The sequence below is a fragment of the Pleurodeles waltl genome, chromosome 11, assembly GCF_031143425.1.
Source record: "Pleurodeles waltl isolate 20211129_DDA chromosome 11, aPleWal1.hap1.20221129, whole genome shotgun sequence".
In the NCBI taxonomy this organism is placed as follows: domain Eukaryota; kingdom Metazoa; phylum Chordata; class Amphibia; order Caudata; family Salamandridae; genus Pleurodeles; species Pleurodeles waltl.
Genome location: NC_090450.1, coordinates 489,795,171 through 489,814,232, shown reverse-complemented (window position 1 = coordinate 489,814,232; position 19,062 = coordinate 489,795,171). Strand labels below are relative to the sequence as shown.

The 19,062-nt window shown below is 42.0% G+C and overlaps 1 protein-coding gene across 2 annotated transcripts in view; it reads left to right on the top strand.

Annotated features, from left to right (window-relative positions):
- Window positions 1–18,339, top strand: part of ADAM9 (ADAM metallopeptidase domain 9) — a 463,250-nt gene extending 444,911 nt beyond the window's left edge. Inside the window, exon 22 of one of the 2 annotated variants that reach the window (XM_069213868.1) lies at window positions 16,995–18,339. In XM_069213868.1, coding sequence (XP_069069969.1) covers window positions 16,995–17,070 — 76 coding nt within the window. In that variant the 3' untranslated portion in view covers window positions 17,071–18,339. The remainder of the gene's footprint in view (window positions 1–16,994) is intronic. The other variant, XM_069213867.1, reaches the window with a different exon arrangement.
- Window positions 18,340–19,062: the final 723 nt, after the last annotated feature.

Below are 19,062 nucleotides of genomic sequence, written 5' to 3'. Positions count from 1 at the left end.
GATAAGATTTAAGTTCTGCTGCCAAACGAACCAGTCTAGCAGTCAAACACCTTCCTCCTCCTGGAGAAAGTACATACACAAGCAGTTTATGGTCTGTCCTTAAAACATACCACATACACATTAAAAATATGTTACAATTGAAGGGGTTAGCGTATATTACCCTCAGAAGCCTAGGCTATATCACAACATTATATAACAAGCATTGGCAAAACTAATAGGTCTCACCTATACAAGAGCTAATGTATTTTGTCATGTTGTACACCAGTGTGGCTGCTGTTCAGCATAGCTAAAAGAAGTTGTTGTGGAGTGCCAGAGTGGAGTGTGGGAGTATAGTGTCATAGAGTGGATTTGTTGGAATGTTGTGGAGTTGAGTAGGAGGAGAAGAGTGTCAGAGTTGAGTAGATGGGAGTAAAGTTCAGTGGCATAGAGTGGCATGAAGTGGGGTGGAGTAGGTTGGAGTGGATTGAGGTAGTGGGCTGGATTGGATTGGAGTAGAGTGAGGTGGATTGGAATGGAGTAAAGTGGGGTGGATTGAAATAGGATGAGGTGCATGGGATTGGGGTGGATTTGAGGGATGGATTAGATTATATTGGAGTGGGCAGTTTGGATTGAAGTGATGGGGTGGGATGGCGTGGATTGGAATGGGGGATTGGATTGCAGTGAGGTGGATTGGATTCACTGGATTGGGGTGGATTGGATTGGACTGGAGTGGGTTGGATTGAACTGGAATGAGGTGGGGGTTAGGATTGGAGTGGGGTGGATTGCATTGGATTGGGGTGGACTGGATTTGAGTGGGGTGGGGAGTGGATATGATTTGGGTGGATTGGAATGGGTGGGCTGGATGGACTGGAGTGGGGCATGATGGATGGACTGGGATGGATTGCATTGAGGTGGATTAAACTGGGGTGGGTTGGTTTGGATTGGGGTGAATTGTAGTGGGTGGATTGTAATGGTTTGTATTGGAGTGGGGTGGATTTGGAGTGAGGTAGACTGGATGGATTGGATTGAAGTTAGGTGGACTGAGGTGGGGTGGATTGAAGTGGATTGGGTGGGGTGGGGTTGGGTGGGGTGGATTGGAGTGGGGTGAATTGAAATGAGGTAGGATGGATTGGGTTGTGGTGGACTGGAGGGATTAGGGTGGGGTGGATTGGACTGGGTGGATTGAACTGGGGAGGACTGGAGTGGGGTGAACCGGACTGGGGTGTGGTGGAATGAGTTGGAGTGAGGTAGATTGGATTGAGTGGGGTGGATTGGATTGAGTAGGGTGGATTACGGTGAGGAGGGGTAGATTGGATTGAGTGTGGTGGATTAGATTGGGGTGGATTGGATTGGTGTGGGCTGGATTGGATTTGTGGGGTGGATTAATGAAGAGGGATGGACTGGATTGAGGTGGAGTGGATGAATGTGGACTGGATTAAAGTAGATTGTATTGGAGTCGGATGGAATGGGGTGGTGTGGGTGGACTGTATTGGAGTGAGGTGGATTGGGTAGCGGTAGACTTGATTGGGGTGGGGTGGATTGGATTGGATTGGATTAGAGTGGACTGGAGTGGGGTGTATTAGGACCTGGGGTGGACTGGATTGGATTGGGGCGAGCTGTATTGGATTTGAGTGGAGTAGATTGGACTGGGCTGGATTGGGGTGGATTGGATTGATGTGGGGTGGACTGGATTGGATTGGAGTGCATTGGGTTGAAGTATGATGAGGTGGATTGGATTAGGGTGAGGATAGGTGGATTGGATTGGAGTGATTTGTGTGGGATTGGAGTGGGGCAGGGTGGAGTAGGGCAGGTTGTTTTGGATTAAAGTGGGGCGGATTGGAGTGGGGCAGATTGTTTTGGACTGGAATGGAGCTGATTGGAGTGGGGCAGATTGTTTTGGATTGGAGTGGGGCAGATTGTTTTGGATTGGAGTGGGGCAGATTGTATTAGGGTGAATTTGAGTGGAATGGATTGGATTGGTGGGTGGATTGTATGGGAGTGTGGTGAATTGGGATGGAGAAGAGTGAATCAGGGCACCAAAATCATCTGCGGCGTACCACATGGTTCATCCCTCAGCCCGACCCTCTTCAACGTCTACATGGCCCGCTTGCTAACACCGCCTGATCCCACAACCTCAACATGATCTCATACACGAACGACACCCAGCTGATCCTCTCCCTCACCAAGGACTCCGCCAAGACCAACTAACACAAAGGAATGAAGGCCACCGTCCAAAGGATGAAAAACAGCTGCCTCAAACTCAATCCCGTCAAGACGGAAGTCCTCATCTTCAGCTCCACCCCCTACGCATGGGATGACTCCTGGTGGCCTGCCACACTCTGAGCCACTCCAACTCCCACCAACAAGGCACGCCACCTAGGATTCATCTTGGACTCTTCATTTTCCATGACCCAGCAAGTCAACGCAATCTCCTCCTCCTGCTTCAACACCCTCCGCATCCCCCGAAAGATCTAAAAATGGATCCTCACCGAAACCAGAACAGTCACTGAAGCCCTCGTAAGCAGCAAACTGGACTACAGCAATGCCCTCTACACAGGAACCACAGGCAAACTCCAGAAGAGGCTGCAACGCATCCAGAACGCCCCGCACGCCTCATCCTGGACATCCCCCGCCACTACCACATCACAGGCCATCTGAGAGACCTGCACTGGCTTCCAGTGAACAAGAGAATCACCTTCAAAGTCCTCACCCATGCTCTCAAAGCACTGCACAGCACCGGACCAGAATACCTCAACAGACAGCTCTCCTTCTACACCCCGACCTGCATCTCTGCTCCGCCGACCTTGCCCTCACAACCGTCCCACGTGTCCGTAGAACTACAACTGGCAGCAGATCATTCTTGCACCTCGCCACCAAGACGTGGAACACTCTTCCCACCCACCTGCGTCAGACCAAAGACGACCTTACCTTCAGGAATCTTCTCAAGACCTGGCTGTTCGAGCAGTAGCAGCAACCCCCTCCCCCTTACCGCTTACCCCCACCGCTCACCACGGGTGAGTAGTGCGCTTTACAAATTCCTGATTGATTGATTGATTGATTGGTGTGAGGTGGATAGGATTGCAGTGGGGGTGTATTGTTCTGGATAGGAGTTGGGCAGATTGTTTTGGATTGAAGTGGGGCAGTTTCTTTTGGATTGCAGTGGGGCAGATTGGAGTGTGGTGGATTGTTTTGGATTGGAGTTCAGTAGATTGCAGTGGGCAGATTGTTATGGATTGGGGCAGTGTGGAGTGGGGCAGATTTTTTTGGTTGGATTGGAGTGGGGTTGGTGGGAGTGGGGCATAATGTTTTGGATTGGAGTGGGGCAAATTGTTTTGGAGTGGTGTAGATAGATTTGGATTAGAGTGGAGCAGATTAGATTGGGGTGGGTTGGGAGGATTTTAGTGGGGTTGGTTGGAGTGAATTGGATTGTGTTTAGTGGTTTGGATTGAAGTGAGGTGGGCTGGTGTTGGGGTAAGGTGGGGTGGATTGTAGTGGGGCAGATTGGAGTGCTGTGGATTGGTGTGTGCTGCACGATTATGTGTTAAAGCATAATTTCAGAAATTAAACATAATAAAGAAAAAATGTTGTTTTGCAATATTTCGAACAAGATATTCATTATCTTTTGAGAAGCGCACCCATGAGCAAACACAAAAGAAAACATGAGTGGACAGTGAGAAAAGAGGACTTGGCAAAATAAAAGAAAGTTATAAAAAATCAAACTTTGCAGTTGTGTTTGTCCTGCTGGCCATATTTTTGTCAGTCACAAGCCTTCTGTTTACAGGGCACTAAAAGTTAAAAAGAACACAATAGTACCTTGATCACTTCAGGCACTGATTAAGTTGAATCAATCAATGCTTGGTCCCGGCTCCACATAGAGGATCTGAAATGAAGCGAGGCCTGCAGTGACAAATTATGAGGCTGTGAACACAGATTTTCTTAGAAAACATAATTGTAGTTTTTTTTAACATACATATATTTTTCATATAGGTACAGTCCCTGCTGAAGTTGATAAAATAGGACGATCCATCCAGTTTTTTGGGGATAAGGGTCCAGTCGCAAAGTAAAACACCTGAGACAAATAAAGCCTGCTCATTAAAGAGGATGCTTTAGTCCTGAAGAGAACTGAACTAGTAGACTGAAATGCATCAGCTCTAACCTTTACACAAGGAGACCATCAAATAAAGATTCTTGAACTGAAGCCGGTTACAACCAGACCACAGGTCTCTTCACAAACTTTCCAGAAACATTTTTGAAACCATACTCTCAAAAAAATAAATCGTACTTCAGCAAGGACTGTACCTATGTGAAAAATACATGTATGTTTCAATATATCCTAAGCATAGTAAATTGCAGATTCATCTTTTTGTTCCCAATAACAATTAATGACATGTTGAGCAACAATGATTGTGTTAAATATACACCAGGGCACACCACAGTAGTCCAAGTCGTATCATCCAAAGTGGAAAAATAAGTTCAAAGTTCAGAATTTGTGCAGTAGTCAATTGAGGATTATTCTTGCATAGACAATGGTATATCCAAACAGTCTGGTACATCCAAAACAGCCGACACGTGTTTCGTCACAGTTGACTTTTTCAAGGCTATAGATCGAATCAATAGAAATAAAGGATGACAATAAGGATGTTGCAAGCAATAACAGGTGTTTTCCCTCAACATTAACAGAGTAAAGATTTATGATTTTAAGAGATAAAAAGGGAGGGCAGTGAAGAAAAAGATAATATTGATATTTGTGCTCCCCTGTGTTCAAAGTGCTATGAGGGTGCAAGGTTATTTCCATTAAGTTTGTGGAGGCTGAAAATGCAGATATTTTTTTAAAAAGTGGATGCTTATTTGTTTAAATAAACTTTATTGTGATTAAAGTGCCACCAAAAGTGAAATTGGAACTAAAACAAAAAGGGGAGATCCAAAATTACACAGAACTATTATAACTGAACATACCCACAGAGCAGGCAATTTGCAGACAATGGTCATGGTCACAGATAATCCCTGGAGTCCGAAATGGAGTAATAGAAGTGTGGGGTCCGTAGTAATAGCAGTTATAATCTCAGAGACAGAGTACCAGTTGGTCTTCATTAAGTATACTGTGGAACACGGCCATGATAAGCCTAAAAAAGTTTCAAAATTAAAACAAGGGATATATCCGAGTATCAAAGCTTACAGTAAACAATTATACTTAAAGTATATGTAACTTAAGATAATATTAATTAAGAGCCGGAGAAGTAAAAATACAACTCATAAAGTGAAGAAAAGCAAGGTTAACTGTGTGCACAATGTAGCCGGGCCCCAGAAACCAGATGCAAAATTAATTAATAAGTTGCAAGGAAGTATCAGTATAAGCCAAGTTGTACCAAAATAAGCCAAAACTACACCCAAAATAGTAGAGCGGGCTAAGCGGAATCTAGGTAAGGACAGTCTGTGTCCTTATCGGTTAAGAAACAACTGTAACTCGAAACAGGAATTATGGTAAAGAAGGATGACTCGATAAACTAACCCAGACAATGGTAAGACTGTCCTAAGAGTACGTCTGTGTGTCAAGTCCACATAACACCTGAGACCCACAATACTCGGCCGATCGGAAGGTGACATGCTTACCTATTCGATGGTGTTCATGCCGTGCAGTCGGTGTGCGTGAAGTGAATTACATGCATTGGTGGCATTAGCCATTTTAAAAGCGAGCGCTGGAGTAGAAAAAGTACTATTCGAAAAATGGAAAGAAAAGTAGGACTAGACAAAAGAGAAAACGGGTGCCATTATGAAATGGATCTAATTAGTTATGAAAATATACAGCCGGTATGTTACATATGGAACAGACGAGATGCAACGAAATAGAAGAACATCCAATAATAAGTGGATACATTGACATACAGAGTTTGATTATCCGTTATAGAAATCTAGAGTGTATACATATTGTGCCTGCAACCACATAGTATGATGCAATATGATTATGTTTCAGAGCAGTACAAATAAAATAAAATATTATACAAAAATCAAACGATACAATCATAAAGGAAAACAGTATAATGATTAAGAAATAAACAAGTACAACTATGATATGGAAATCACATAATCCAAAGTTACAATAATGTGAAGTAACTATAACAGCATAGGTTGTATTTGTGATGTCTATAAGATGGAAAAAGGGGGCAAAAGGGCAAATGGACTGATACCAATATGTAGGGTTAATCAGAGAAATACATGCAAGTCTTTTTTCGATATTAAGACCCTCCTCTACAGCACCAAGTTTAACAATCCAGTTGCTTTCCAGGCGTCTAAGAATAAGGGTTTTATTACCACCCCGTGGTAAGTTATTGACAGTATCTATCCCATGTGCAGCGATATTTAAGATTTCACGCTGACCATGGCGATGTTGTAATGTGTGGCGAAAGGGTAGGTAGTGTTGTTGGTACGGATAGCCCTAATGTGTTCTTGAATTCTCTCTTTCAGTGGTCTAATCGCGCTCCCAACGTAGATGCACCTACACACAGATGAGACAGTAGACAACAAATTTTGTGTTGCAATTTATGAATTTTCGTATTTTATGTACAGTTGGAGTGTTATATTGAAAATCCACCATCTTATCTTTGATGTAACTGCGAATGTTGCATTGGCCACATTTGTAAGAGCCGTTTGGAGGTTTGGATAACCATCTATCATTCATGTCTGGTGGTGTATAGCTGTGACATAGAGCATCTCGTAATGTGCGTCCCCTGCTGTAGGTAATACTGGGCCTATCCGTGCGGCCCTTTTTTAGGATGCTGTCCGCTAATAGAAAAGTCCAATGTTTCAGTATGATTTTGTAGATCTGTGTGCTCATGGTGTTGTATGTAGTGATGTGATAGTCTGATGAGAATCTTTTTCCTTTTCGATGTAGTAAGCAAGTCCGATTGTTTCATTTTCTTGATTCTATTTCTAGCTTATTGTAGAATGGTTTGGTGGTAGCCCCTATGCTTAAAACGTTGTTCCATTTGGTCAAGTTAATCCAAAAAAATGTTATCCTCACTACAATTGTGTCTAATCCTAGTGCTTTCACAAAATGGAATAGCTCCAATCTGTGAAGCTGGGTGAGAGCTGGTAGCATGCAGTAAAGCATTACAAGCTGTTGGTGTTTTGTCTAATCTGGAGCAGATTTTATTTTATTTGATATATAGTGTTAAGTCTAAGAAGTTTACGGATATTGTGCTGTAGTCAAAAGAAAACTTGATGTTGTATATGTTGGTATTTAGATTTTGGAAAAATCGGTCAAGGAGAGGCACATCCCCTGACCAGAATAAGAGAATATCATCAATATATCTGCCCCAATATAGAATGTGTTGTGTCAGTTCTGGGGGGCAATTCTTCCAGATATGTATTTTTTTGAAATAGCCTATGTACAGGTTTGTGAAAAATGGTGAAAGTTTTGCTCCCATAGTTACCCCTTGTATCTGGCAATACCAGGTGCCATTGTGTAAGAAACTTTTATTGTCTAAAACTGTTGAAATAAAGTCTATCAACATGCTAAAATGTTCAAAAAGAGTAGCCTCTCGTGTGTCTAAGAAGTGTTGAGTAGCAACCATACCTTCTGTTCTAGGAATACTAGTGTATAGTGAAGTGACATCTAAGGTCACTAAAAACTGTCCCTCTGTCCATTCATAATCATTGTTTTTACACAAAAGATCTTTGGTATCCTTGATATGCTAGGGTAAGTTATTGACAAATGGTTGAAGAAAGATGTCAATGTATTCAGACAGTTTCTCAGTCAGGGAGCCTATACCTGAAAGAAGGTAAGGTGTCTGACTTGTGTATTTTCGGAAGAATGTAAATACATGGTGATGTGGGCGCCGGGTTATACATATATCGATATTCCATGTCTGTGATGAGACCTTTATCTTTCCATAGTTTGAGTTTATATTGTATACAATCATTAACTTTTTTAAGAGGGTTGTACAGAGGTTTCTGATAAGCAGAGACATCCGTCAGTTGTCGATCAGTTTCTCCCAAATAGTCCAGTTTATTCATAAGGACTATGTTGCCCCCTTTATCTGGTTGGACTACTGTGGTGTGCCCTGGTGTATATTTAATTCTGTTCAGTTCTGTTTGGCTTTCCCAAACAGTATCTCCACACCTGTGGTGGTTGGGTGTGACACTGGGCTGGCACCCACTATATCTGTAAGCACACCAACCAATTTTTCACAACGGTTACTTATATGACTGGAACTGGATGTGCGAACTGTGAGGCGCCAACCAACTGAGGCTTTTTTTGTATAGCAACAATGATGGTATTGTGGAATTTATCCTTCTAGAGTCCCCTTTTTATATCATACCCATTACAAATAGTCTGAAATGATCAGCAATCCAAGTGCATGCTAACATCACTTTCTCTACAGTAAAACCATTTTTCTCAGACTCTCTTAACATCCTCGAAGCATAGGACACTGCTCACTCTTTTAATTAATCTCTTTGCAGCAAAACTACACCAAGACCACATCCACTGGCATCCACTGCAACAATATATTCTTTCCCTAACTAGAAAGATATAAGAAATGGAACATTTAACAATCCAGTCTTAAGATCAGTGAATCAATTTGGTTGGTCTACACCCCATACAAAATATTTTCTTTCCTTAGTAAACCTCGTAATGGTTCAACTTTGGTAGTATAATTGTCAATAAACTCCAAAACAATTCTGCCAAACCCAGGAACAATAGTACATGTTTCATATTTTGCTGTACGGGAGCATCCACCACTGCCTGCACATGGTTCTTTTTAGATTGTATTCCATTACTGGTGATAACACGCCCCAAATACTCCACATCTTCACATTTAAATTGATATTTTGTCCCTTTGAGAGTTAAACCCTTGTGCTCAAATTGACAAAGTACATTCCCTAAAATGAACACATGATATTCCTCACTTTTACCATTAAAATATCATCTTGAAATGCAATGGACCCCCTCAAAGCCTTCTAAAGTTTCTTTCATTAAATGTTGGAAAACAGATTTTGTACTGGCTAATCCATAAGGCATTCTGCAAATTGAAACGTGCCTTCAGAAGTTACAAATGCTGTTAGATGCCTAGACTCTGCATCCAACTCAACTTCGATGATATGCATTAGCAAGCTCTAAGGTGGAAGAAAAAATAGCTCCAGCCAATTTAGAAACGAACGCATGCAAATTTGGTAAATTATGCCTATCTATCCATATTTCACTTTTAAGGCTTCTAAGATCTACACATAACCCAAGCTTACCTGAATGTTTCAAGGAAATTACAACAGTTGAAACCCACAGTGGTGACTCAAAAGATTGAATAGCCTGTTTGTCACATAAATTGCATTGTCCAACAAAACAATTTTGTGTTTAAATTCAACAGATTTTCCTAACATGTCACAGAACACACCAGGAAAGTCATTCTACACGTTTTTTTACCGCTTAAACCGGTGGTACAGCATTACGATCTAACCTAATACTCAGTTCCTGTTGAGGAGGCCATGCCAATGTAGGATCACCTTTGGCAGCAACATAGATCTTATTATGGGTTATTCCATCGATAAACCATATTTCACCTCAGAAAATACCCCAACAACTCAATTTTATGACTCATTTAACCCCCAGTTTATACACAAGGATGTAACAATCTCTCATTCCTCCTGTTTGTTTCCCATAAAGACTTACTAATAGTTCTGTACCAAACACACAAATCCACCATGACTTCTACATCTTTACCATTGATGTTGATTATACCTTTAGGAAAACTATTAACACCTCCACCTTTAACAAAGAGTATTGCATAGGGATTTAGACAGTCATCATCATCTAAAACAAAGTTAACATTCATTTGAGACTTGCTTCTGCAAAATCTTCGAAAATGTCCCTTATTCCTGCAACGATTACACATTTTATGAAGTTCAGGACATTTCTTAAAATTGATAAGGTGATAACAACTACCACATCTAAAACAGTTGGTGGAAATAATTTTCCTATTAAGCACATCTTTATTTCCTTTTGTCACTCTTAACTATTTTATTTCCAGTACGAAATTCTGAAGTTTTCAAATTCCTGCTACCATTCCTGCTAATTGCTCCGATCTTTTAAAAATGTATTTGATTGCTCATTACCTTAGGTGATGCTTACAGTTGCATTGTGTCTTTCTATTCCTACCCAAAGTCTCTCTTGCACCTTTTTGTTCTTAATTTTCAGCATGACCTGATCTTTAAATAACTTGGTCATAAGTAATTGTTTCAAATTCACATGATGCTGCCAATGCTCTTAAAGCTGACACATACGGTCAGATGCTCTCATCCTCTTTGTGCTCTTGAGTAAAACTTAAACCATTCTATTAGCTTTTTGAGTTTTTGTCCATATCTAATACTAAGTTGTTACAGGGTATTCAAAACCATTAACATTTCCTGCATTTTCCAAAGGAGATAAGGACTGGAATTCTTTGAGACCTACACCTCTTAAAGTGTGTTTCAAGAGAGCAAGTTCTCTTTGGGGTGAACATCATCTCCTTCCAGAACATCTTCATCAGCCAAAAATACAGGATACCAATGTTCACAGTCCATAGGTTGCTCTCCTTTAGTTTGTAAAAATAAAGGTGGTGGCACAGTACTGGGCATATTAACAAATCAAAATATACCAAATTAATTAAATAATAATAATATGATAACTAAAAATTATGCTGACCTACATGAGATCATCAAGTGCACCAGTGCGAGTTCCTCATGCATCAGTTTCCCTGCATTAGTGGCTGACAAAATATGAATGAACACCTCCGTGGCCCAGTTGCTTTGTGTCAGGTTGCCGCTACAACAGGGAACACCAACCAGACAGCTTCTCCAGCAATCCGAAGAATGTATCCAAGATCTTTCCATCAAGCTTCCCAACATGGGTCAGTCTGCTCATGCTTGTTGACAGCATGAAAGAAGCACGGGTACTGGATCTCATGCAAAGTTTATTTTATTTTCCAATCATATTCAGGAGCAGACAGCACAACTGCCTTAACTACAGCTGGCTTTAACGGTCCTCTATTAAATCCCCTCTAGCATCCTACCCACACTTCCCCCCCACATTATAAGTCATCCCAAGAATACAACAGTTAGGAGCTCATTAAATGCTCTGGACAGGACACTACTGACTTCTTGAGCAGAGAAGTTGTCATAAGTGAGGTACTTTGGGGGTACTCTTGGATGCGATCCACAGGCTTCTCTGGAAACATTAGCAACACAAAAGGATGATGGACGGAGTGCTGACAATGCAAACACTCACCCCCAGTCACAGATCTGGGTTTAATCCATAATTTTTTTGCTGCCCATGCCATTCCAGTTTGGACCCAGCCATATGCAAATCAGTCTTGACCCTGTTCCCCATGGGAACAGTCCAGCCCTTACTGCCAGGCCAGGTCTTCCCTGGACTGGACACAAGCATCCTGGGACTGGTTTCGGGGTTTCACCCCTCATCAACCAGGTTAGCTTGAATCCAGTGGCATGGGAAGCACGGGACCCACGTCTGGGCATACCCTTCCCACTTAGGGCGACATTAGCAACACAAAAGGATGATGGACGGAGTGCTGACAATGCAAATACTCACCCCCAGTCACAGATCTGGGTTTAATCCATCGTTTTTTTGCTGCCCATGCCATTCCAGTTTGGACCCAGCCATATGCAAATCAGTCTTGACCCTGTTCCCCTTGGGAACAGTTATGTTATGTTATTAGTTCTTATATAGCGCAAACTACCCGGAGGCCTCGTAGCGCTGTTCAGACTAAAAGATAAGACAAACTGGAGGAATCCTTAGGCTTCTATAGAGAGGGAGGTACTACCTTACAGTTACAATAGCCAGGTTTTAATGGCCTTCCGAAATTCTGTCTCCTTGGTCATCATACGAATGTTCATAGGCAGAGAGTTCCAGAGTTTAGCTCCCTGGTACTTCAAGGATCTACCTCCCCAAGATATTCTCTTTACTTTGGAAACCACCACAAGGGCTTTAGAGGCCGATCTCAAGACCCTTGTAGGTGTGTAGAATGAGATTAATGATTTTAGATGATGAGGGGCCCCTTTATATAGAAATCTGTGAAAGAAACACAGTGCCTTAAACTTTATCCTTTTTACTACTGGGGGCCAATGCAATTCAGTCAGAGCTTTCTTAGCCGATGTGGACCTAGGCAGATTAAATAACAGCCGGGCTGCGGCATTTTGCACCACCTGTAATTTGTTAACTACATAACCTGGAGATCCCAAGAAAAGACTGTTTCCATAATGTAACCTAGATAAGATCAGGGCTTGTACTGCAAGTCTTTTGGCCAGTGGCGGAAGCAAGCCAATGACCTTCCTAAGTAACTTCAGTATCCCAAAACAGGTGGCTGAAGTTCTCTTGGCCTGATATTCTAGGGTAAGTTTGGGATCCAACCAAACTCCCAAAGCTTTAATCTGAGCTTTCGGTGGGGGTAGTCTAAATGTATTACTGGCACAGTGTTCTTTGCAGGGTTGGCCAATTTTACCAGAAACATAATTTCCGTCTTTTCTTCATTGAGTTGCAGCCTGCTATCTGTCATCCAGGAAGCTACCGCTTGTAGGCAGACAGGCAAAACTGAGTTATCAACCTCCTTATTGGAGGAAAAGGAGACCGCCAGCTGCGTATCGTCCGCATAAGAAACCAGAGATACTCCAAAAGGTTCTATGACCTCTGCCAGGGGGGGTCATATACATGTTAAAAAGAGTGGGGCTCAGAGAGGAGCCCTGTGGAACTCCACTTAAAGATTTGAACTGATCTGAGAAGAAAGAGCAATCCAGGACTTGAAAGGTTCTATTTTGTAAAAACGAGCTCAACCATTTGAGTGCCATGCCTTTGATCCCTCTTTTTTCAATTCTTTGAATAAGTAATTCATGATTGACTGTATCAAATGCAGCGCTCAAATCTAACATTATTATTGCTGTCGCCTGTCCTAGATCCATCCGTTTTCTCGCTTCTTCCGTGACCGCAATCGTAGCTCATTCAGTGCTGTGGCCCAGTCTAAAGCCCATTTGTGTTGTGTGCAAAATCTTGTGTTCCTCCAAGAAACCAGATAGTTGAGTGTTTACATGCTTATCAATCAATTTTGCCATAAGAGGAAGGAGCGAAATTGGCCTATAGTTTTTGAATTTGGCTCTGTTTAAATTAGGTTTCTTTAGCAGGGGCTTTACCACTGCATGTTTCCAGGAATCAATTACCCTCCTGCTTTGTAGAGAGCTGTTTAGTAAATCCGTTTTTACCAGAATTAAAGCTACTCTTCCCTGCATGATTATATGAGGAGGTGTGGGGTCTAGTGGGGAGCCAGATTTTAGTTTACTGAGAAGCCCAGAGGAGCCTTCCTCAGAGATGGGGAGAAATCTCTGTAGCACATTGTCACCCTCCTTCTTCTCAATCGGCTGCCCTGAGCCTACCCCTTCCTCCCCCGGGAAATTTTCATAGATATCCTTAATCTTCTGTAGGAAGAAGGAGGCAAGATTATTGCTATGTTCTTCTGACGCTTCCGTTGCTTCCGGGCAAATGGGAATATACAGCAACTCCTTCAGCACACCAAAAATTTATTTTGGAGATCCTGCAGACTTTTAAATTTTATCTCCATAATAGGTCGCTTGAGCTAGTCTAATCTCCTTCTGGTACAACCTGATTGAACATCTATATTCTTCTCTCTCTGCCTGCTTTAATGATTTCCTCCATTTCCTTTCGATCCTCCTACAATTTCTTTTTAATGTCATTAAATGAGAGGTGAACCATGGGGCCTTTCCTCCGTTCTTCTGCCCAGAGGAAGGTTTATAGGGCAGCACCCTGTCAAGACTATCCGAAATCCAATCATTAAAAAGAGTAGGGTCCATCTGCTGGTCCCTCATAAAATCTTCTTTACTTCTAGTTAGTGTATTAACCCATTCTGTTACCTTCAGTCTGTGCCATTTCCTGACCATGCTATTTGAAGTCCAGCCCGAACTGCCAGGCCAGGTCTTCCCTGGACTGTAAAGAAGCATCCTGGGACCGGTTTCGGGTTTTCACCCCTCATCAGCCAGGTTAGCTTGAATCCAGTGGCATGGGAAGCACGGGACCCACGTCTGGGCATACCCTTCCCACTTAGGGCGACATTATCAACACAAAATACCCTGAAACCGGTCCCAGGATGCTTGTTTCTGGTCCAGGGAGAACCTGGCCTGGCAGTTCGTGCTGGACTGTTCCCATGAGGAACAGGTTCAAGACTGATTTGCATATGGCTGGGTTCAAACTGGGGTGGTATGGTGCGCGAAATAATGGATGGATTAAACCCAGATCTGTGACTGGGGGTGAATGCTTGATTGGTTCCGCATTCCGTCCATCCAGCTACGCTATCCCACAGCGTTTGTGTTTTACTTTTCTCTGGAAACATGTAAGCCTCTTCAATGTACATGTCATTTAATGGGTCTTGCCTGTTTGGCAAGCAAGCCGGTTCGAAGTTGGAACGATACAAAGAGAGCCTGGCCACAGCATGTTCCCTAGTCTTTGCTACCCATTTGAGGCAGCATCCTGACCAGTGTCATACCTTTTGAGGCCACAGCAGAGGATTGGTGTACTGCCCCCGCCAAGGCCCCACTGCCCCTGCAACAGGCATCACAGTCCTTTCAAGATCAGGGCAGAGATTACGCAGACAATGACCAGACCATCAAGGGCACAAATTTCCGAGTGCCCCAGCCTTCCAGTATCTCCCTCCATGCCGTTTTAATTTGCCCTTTGTGGCACACAACCACCCTGTGGGAGGCAGGATCAGAAACCTCCTAATGGTGTTGTAAAATGTAGCATCTGACTGATGGGTCCTCACAGATCATCCTACAAGGCTTTCGGCCAGAGTAAGGGGTAGAGGGGTTCCTGGCTGAGGACATAGGGACTGGCTGATACGCCTGTTATTTCCTTAAGCCAAAGAAGGACAGAGGCCTTTGTACCATTTTATATCTTTACCTTCTGAATACATCTGTGCTGAAGAACACATTCAGAGTGCTCATGCTGGCCGAGGTTTTGTCTCAACCGGATCCAAGCAAGTGGATGGTGACTTTGGACCTGCAGGACACTTATTCCTTCTCAGAGGCTGTCCTTTTGTGAAGTCATCCTGAATACGGTGCTGTTTCAGATTCCACCCGGATAATTGAAGGAGACTGCAGAAAACCTGCAGTGGTGGCTCCACCCTAGTTGGACTGCTGGCAGAGCCTTTGCCACACCTAGAGCTGATGGTGGTGGTGACATATGCGTCACTCCTGGGATGGGGAGGTCACCTGGTTGAAGTGGAGATCAGAGGACTTTAATCTCTGGCAGAGTCCCATCTCCACATCATCCTGTTGAAGTTGCTGCTGATTCACCAGTGCCTGAAGGACTTCTTTTGGTCCATCAAAGGGTGGCTTGTTCAGGTTCTCACAGACTACAAGGGGTCCTGCCAGTCTTGTGCCAAGAGAGCTCGGTGGAGTGACTGCATTTCCCCGGTCATGAGCCACCTGGCAGGATCTATGAACATCAGGGTGGACGAGCTCAGCTGCTTCTTTCAGCTATGGGGATAACTTTGGCTAGATATTTTTCCCTCTGTAGAGAATGCACAAAATCAAAACTTTTGTGCGTCGAAGTTTCCAAGAAAGCTTTCTCTCAGAGTTGCATTCAGGTTAGACTGGATCACAGGAATTGTGCATTCTTTTTTGTTGCAACCTCTCCTGTCCTGAGTACTGAAGAAGTTCAGAAATTACCTGGCCCAAGTCATCCTAGTTGCTCCAGACTGGGCAAGGAGAGTATGGTACCCATAAGTTCTGGGCATGGTCATCTGTCCTTTGATAAGAGTACTGCTTCAAAAATGAACTAATATACTTATGCAAGGGTTCTGTCTACATATGCCTTCATGCTATCGCTTCAGGAGGTGTAAGGTCACAGCCAAGTCTGATGACACCACCTGTCACGACACAGAAGCTATTGCTGTCAAAAATTCCTGATCCAGTCTGGTTCTGGGAGAAAGTCAAAAGATGAGGAATAGGGTATATGGGATAATATGCAATAGAATTCTACAGGCAATGCACCCTAAAAGTGCCTTTGCTAGACTGTGCATGTTGGCTAGAAGACTTTATGTAATTTGGTCAGTTATACTATTTTCTGCCATATGGTGCCTTTTACCTTTTTCCTATATCTGTTATCGTGCTGTAGTCTTTATCTACAGATTAGGAAGATGAGAGAACTGGAATGTAGGAATGAGAATTAAGTAAGTAATTTTAATGGGGTCTCTTTTACTCCTATTCTTTAGAGACTCTCTGATTCCCAAACCCATTATGGGAAGGAAGGCATGGCCTGTATAATGTGTGCACACTTTGTATCTGCAGCACAGAACTACTACTAGGTATTACTACTAAGTGTCAGGGTACCTACAGGTATGCAGTAGGAGACTTCATTTCTTTGGACAAGGTATAATGTGTCAACCATAAATGTTTTATTTCTTTTGGTTTATCCTCATGTGGTGCACCTTCAAAGGGAAAGAGGTAGTAATGTGTAATTCATCACCAATGAACCCTATTATACTTCGGTTCTACTTTGCGTGCCACAGCACTTTAACTACCCCCCAAATATTTGAGCAATCCATTATTCACCCAATCGCTACTGCATTCTATTAAAAAGTAATCCCTGGGTGCATGCATTTATAGCCATTTGCAGTGAAGAGTTTGTTTAATTATTACTGGTTGCCATTCTGCAGTGAACCCATTTTTATGTAGAAACGAGAGTGATAGTCAGAACAAAAGGGGATATCAATAAATAATTCATGTTTGACCTCCTATTGCCTTTTTTACTGCATCTCCTCGGTTACTTATTCTTAACCAATGCTTCAATAATTTGCTTATTAAGCACATTTTCAAATTTCTATCTGTAAAATATCTTAAATAGTCAACATTGTAGAATATGTAAGACTAGCATATAGTCTAATGCAACTTCTTGTGCACAGTAGCTGTATATGTTGAAGTATATTGCCAAGCAGTACTCAAAAATGTTTTTCACTTTTCTACAGACCTCCGGTACCACGTCAGAAACCCCCATCAAGAAATTTGGTTCCTAGTCGGCCTCCGCCCCTACCTCCAATATAGCTTTGTTTTTTAATTCCTGAACATCTAGTGCATTTTCACTTACTGAGTGATCATGCTCAAATTATATTTATCATGTTGAAATACGTGGATCCAAGGATCTCCAGAAGGCCTTTCTTGCTACACATTTTGGACAGGCGGACGATGATGGGAACAGAATAAATGCAGTTAACTTAAGCATGTACTGTATTAAATACCAGACCGGTGGTCTTGTCAATTTGAATGTGGTCGTCCAGTTGAGGAGCCTGCACTAGAAGAAGACATCACTTTGCTGATTTTTTTCTTTCTGCGCTAAATACAGTGTAATATGCAACTTTTTGGCTCTTCAATCTGTAAACAATCTTTTGCCCACCACAGAGAATCTACAAATAAGCACACACAGCAGTAATATTTCTCCCCCAGGAAGTTTTGGCATTGCTTTCATTTGGTGGAAAAATATAGTCAACTCCTGATTACAAAAAAAAAAAAGCATGTGTGAAATGTCAACTTGTTTATTTACTTCATAGTAAGACTCCTCTAGAAATGATAATGCTTTACACAGAGTTTGTAGCAAATCATTATATTGCCCCTGATTTTAGAGTAAATGTTGTATAAATGGAGAGTTCCTAATAGATGAACCAATTCACTTATTGTGTGTTCAGAATGCCCAGAGTAGAGCATCTTTCATTTATTAGCAATGTTATTGTAAAGTAAATGTAATGCTCGTTTCATTTGTGCAGTCATTAATTGGAAAGAAGAGTTTTGTGGTGCACACAGTATTGTCTGAGACTTGTAGTCGGGTGCCAAATATACAGCTTGTGTTTTGGCCCGAAAGTCAAGAACCTTTGTTCATGAAGACTACAGGTGCTGAAAGGTACATTAACTATTTTATTCACCACTAGTAATAATTAATGTTTTATCTCTGCCACAATGCTCCTTTTTTCATTGAGCATTTCTGATAATGGATATTTGGCTGCAAAGTGTGCCTCCTTTCTTCAACAATGAGGACGTCTGGGATCACGGATCAAAGACATACAAATGCTGGTTATGAAAAAAACAGCAGAAAAAATTAAGCTCCTGTAGCACGGTCACATGGTCATGTGAAACAAGTGCAGGTTTAATTTTAAAGGTGGGAACACAACCCTTGGCATGCTGAAACACACAGTTAATCGTTAAGGATATGTTTATGAACTAGGCGCACACTTACAATGACACATTCTGTATTCTGGCACAATTCAGAGTTTGTTTATGAACACACAGAAATAAAAACAAATGCCATATAACAAGAATATGTAATAAATGTTTCAGTAAATATATGTAAGTTTGGAATTAGAAGAGGGATATAGCTGTTTCCTAGTGTATTTGTCACATTAAGCTTTTCAGTAAAGAGGCAGTAGCTTGTGATTTCAAAAGACTTCAAGGTGGCCTGTGGCAAAGTGACCAGTTATTGGGTTATTTCAGTAAGTTAAAGTAAGTAAATGAATGGGGAATGGCCAAGGTTACTGGTGTTGAAAAAAAGTGCAGCACGGGTATACTTCAGAACAGAAAAATATCCCTTAAGTGCAAATTATTTGTGTATCTTTGTGAATTTCCAAACAATTGCCATCATTCTAGAAACCAGTCATTTGAAGACACTGCTTACTATTGCATTTCAATGTGTTTATGCCTATTGCAAGTTGTTTGAATTTGTAAATCCATTTAGCATACTTTAAAAGGCATGTTTCAAGGTTTATGTGGGCAACACTACTGAGTTGCGTTTGTGGTACTAAAAAGAAAGATGAATAAGGCACTAGAAGCAGGTGTAGAGAGACATGCAAAGTGGTTCGACATTGTTTTCACTCTTACAAGAGTATTTAGTTATGAAGTTTGCCTATGGAAATCCTTATTTCCTTTTCTGAGAAGAAATGTTTCATTTTCAATACCTTGCCCTATTCGCCATCGTGTTTTCATAAAAATGGCAAGTTGACAGTGAATACTCCTCATTCAACTAAGTTGAACATGTACTTCAAGGAGATA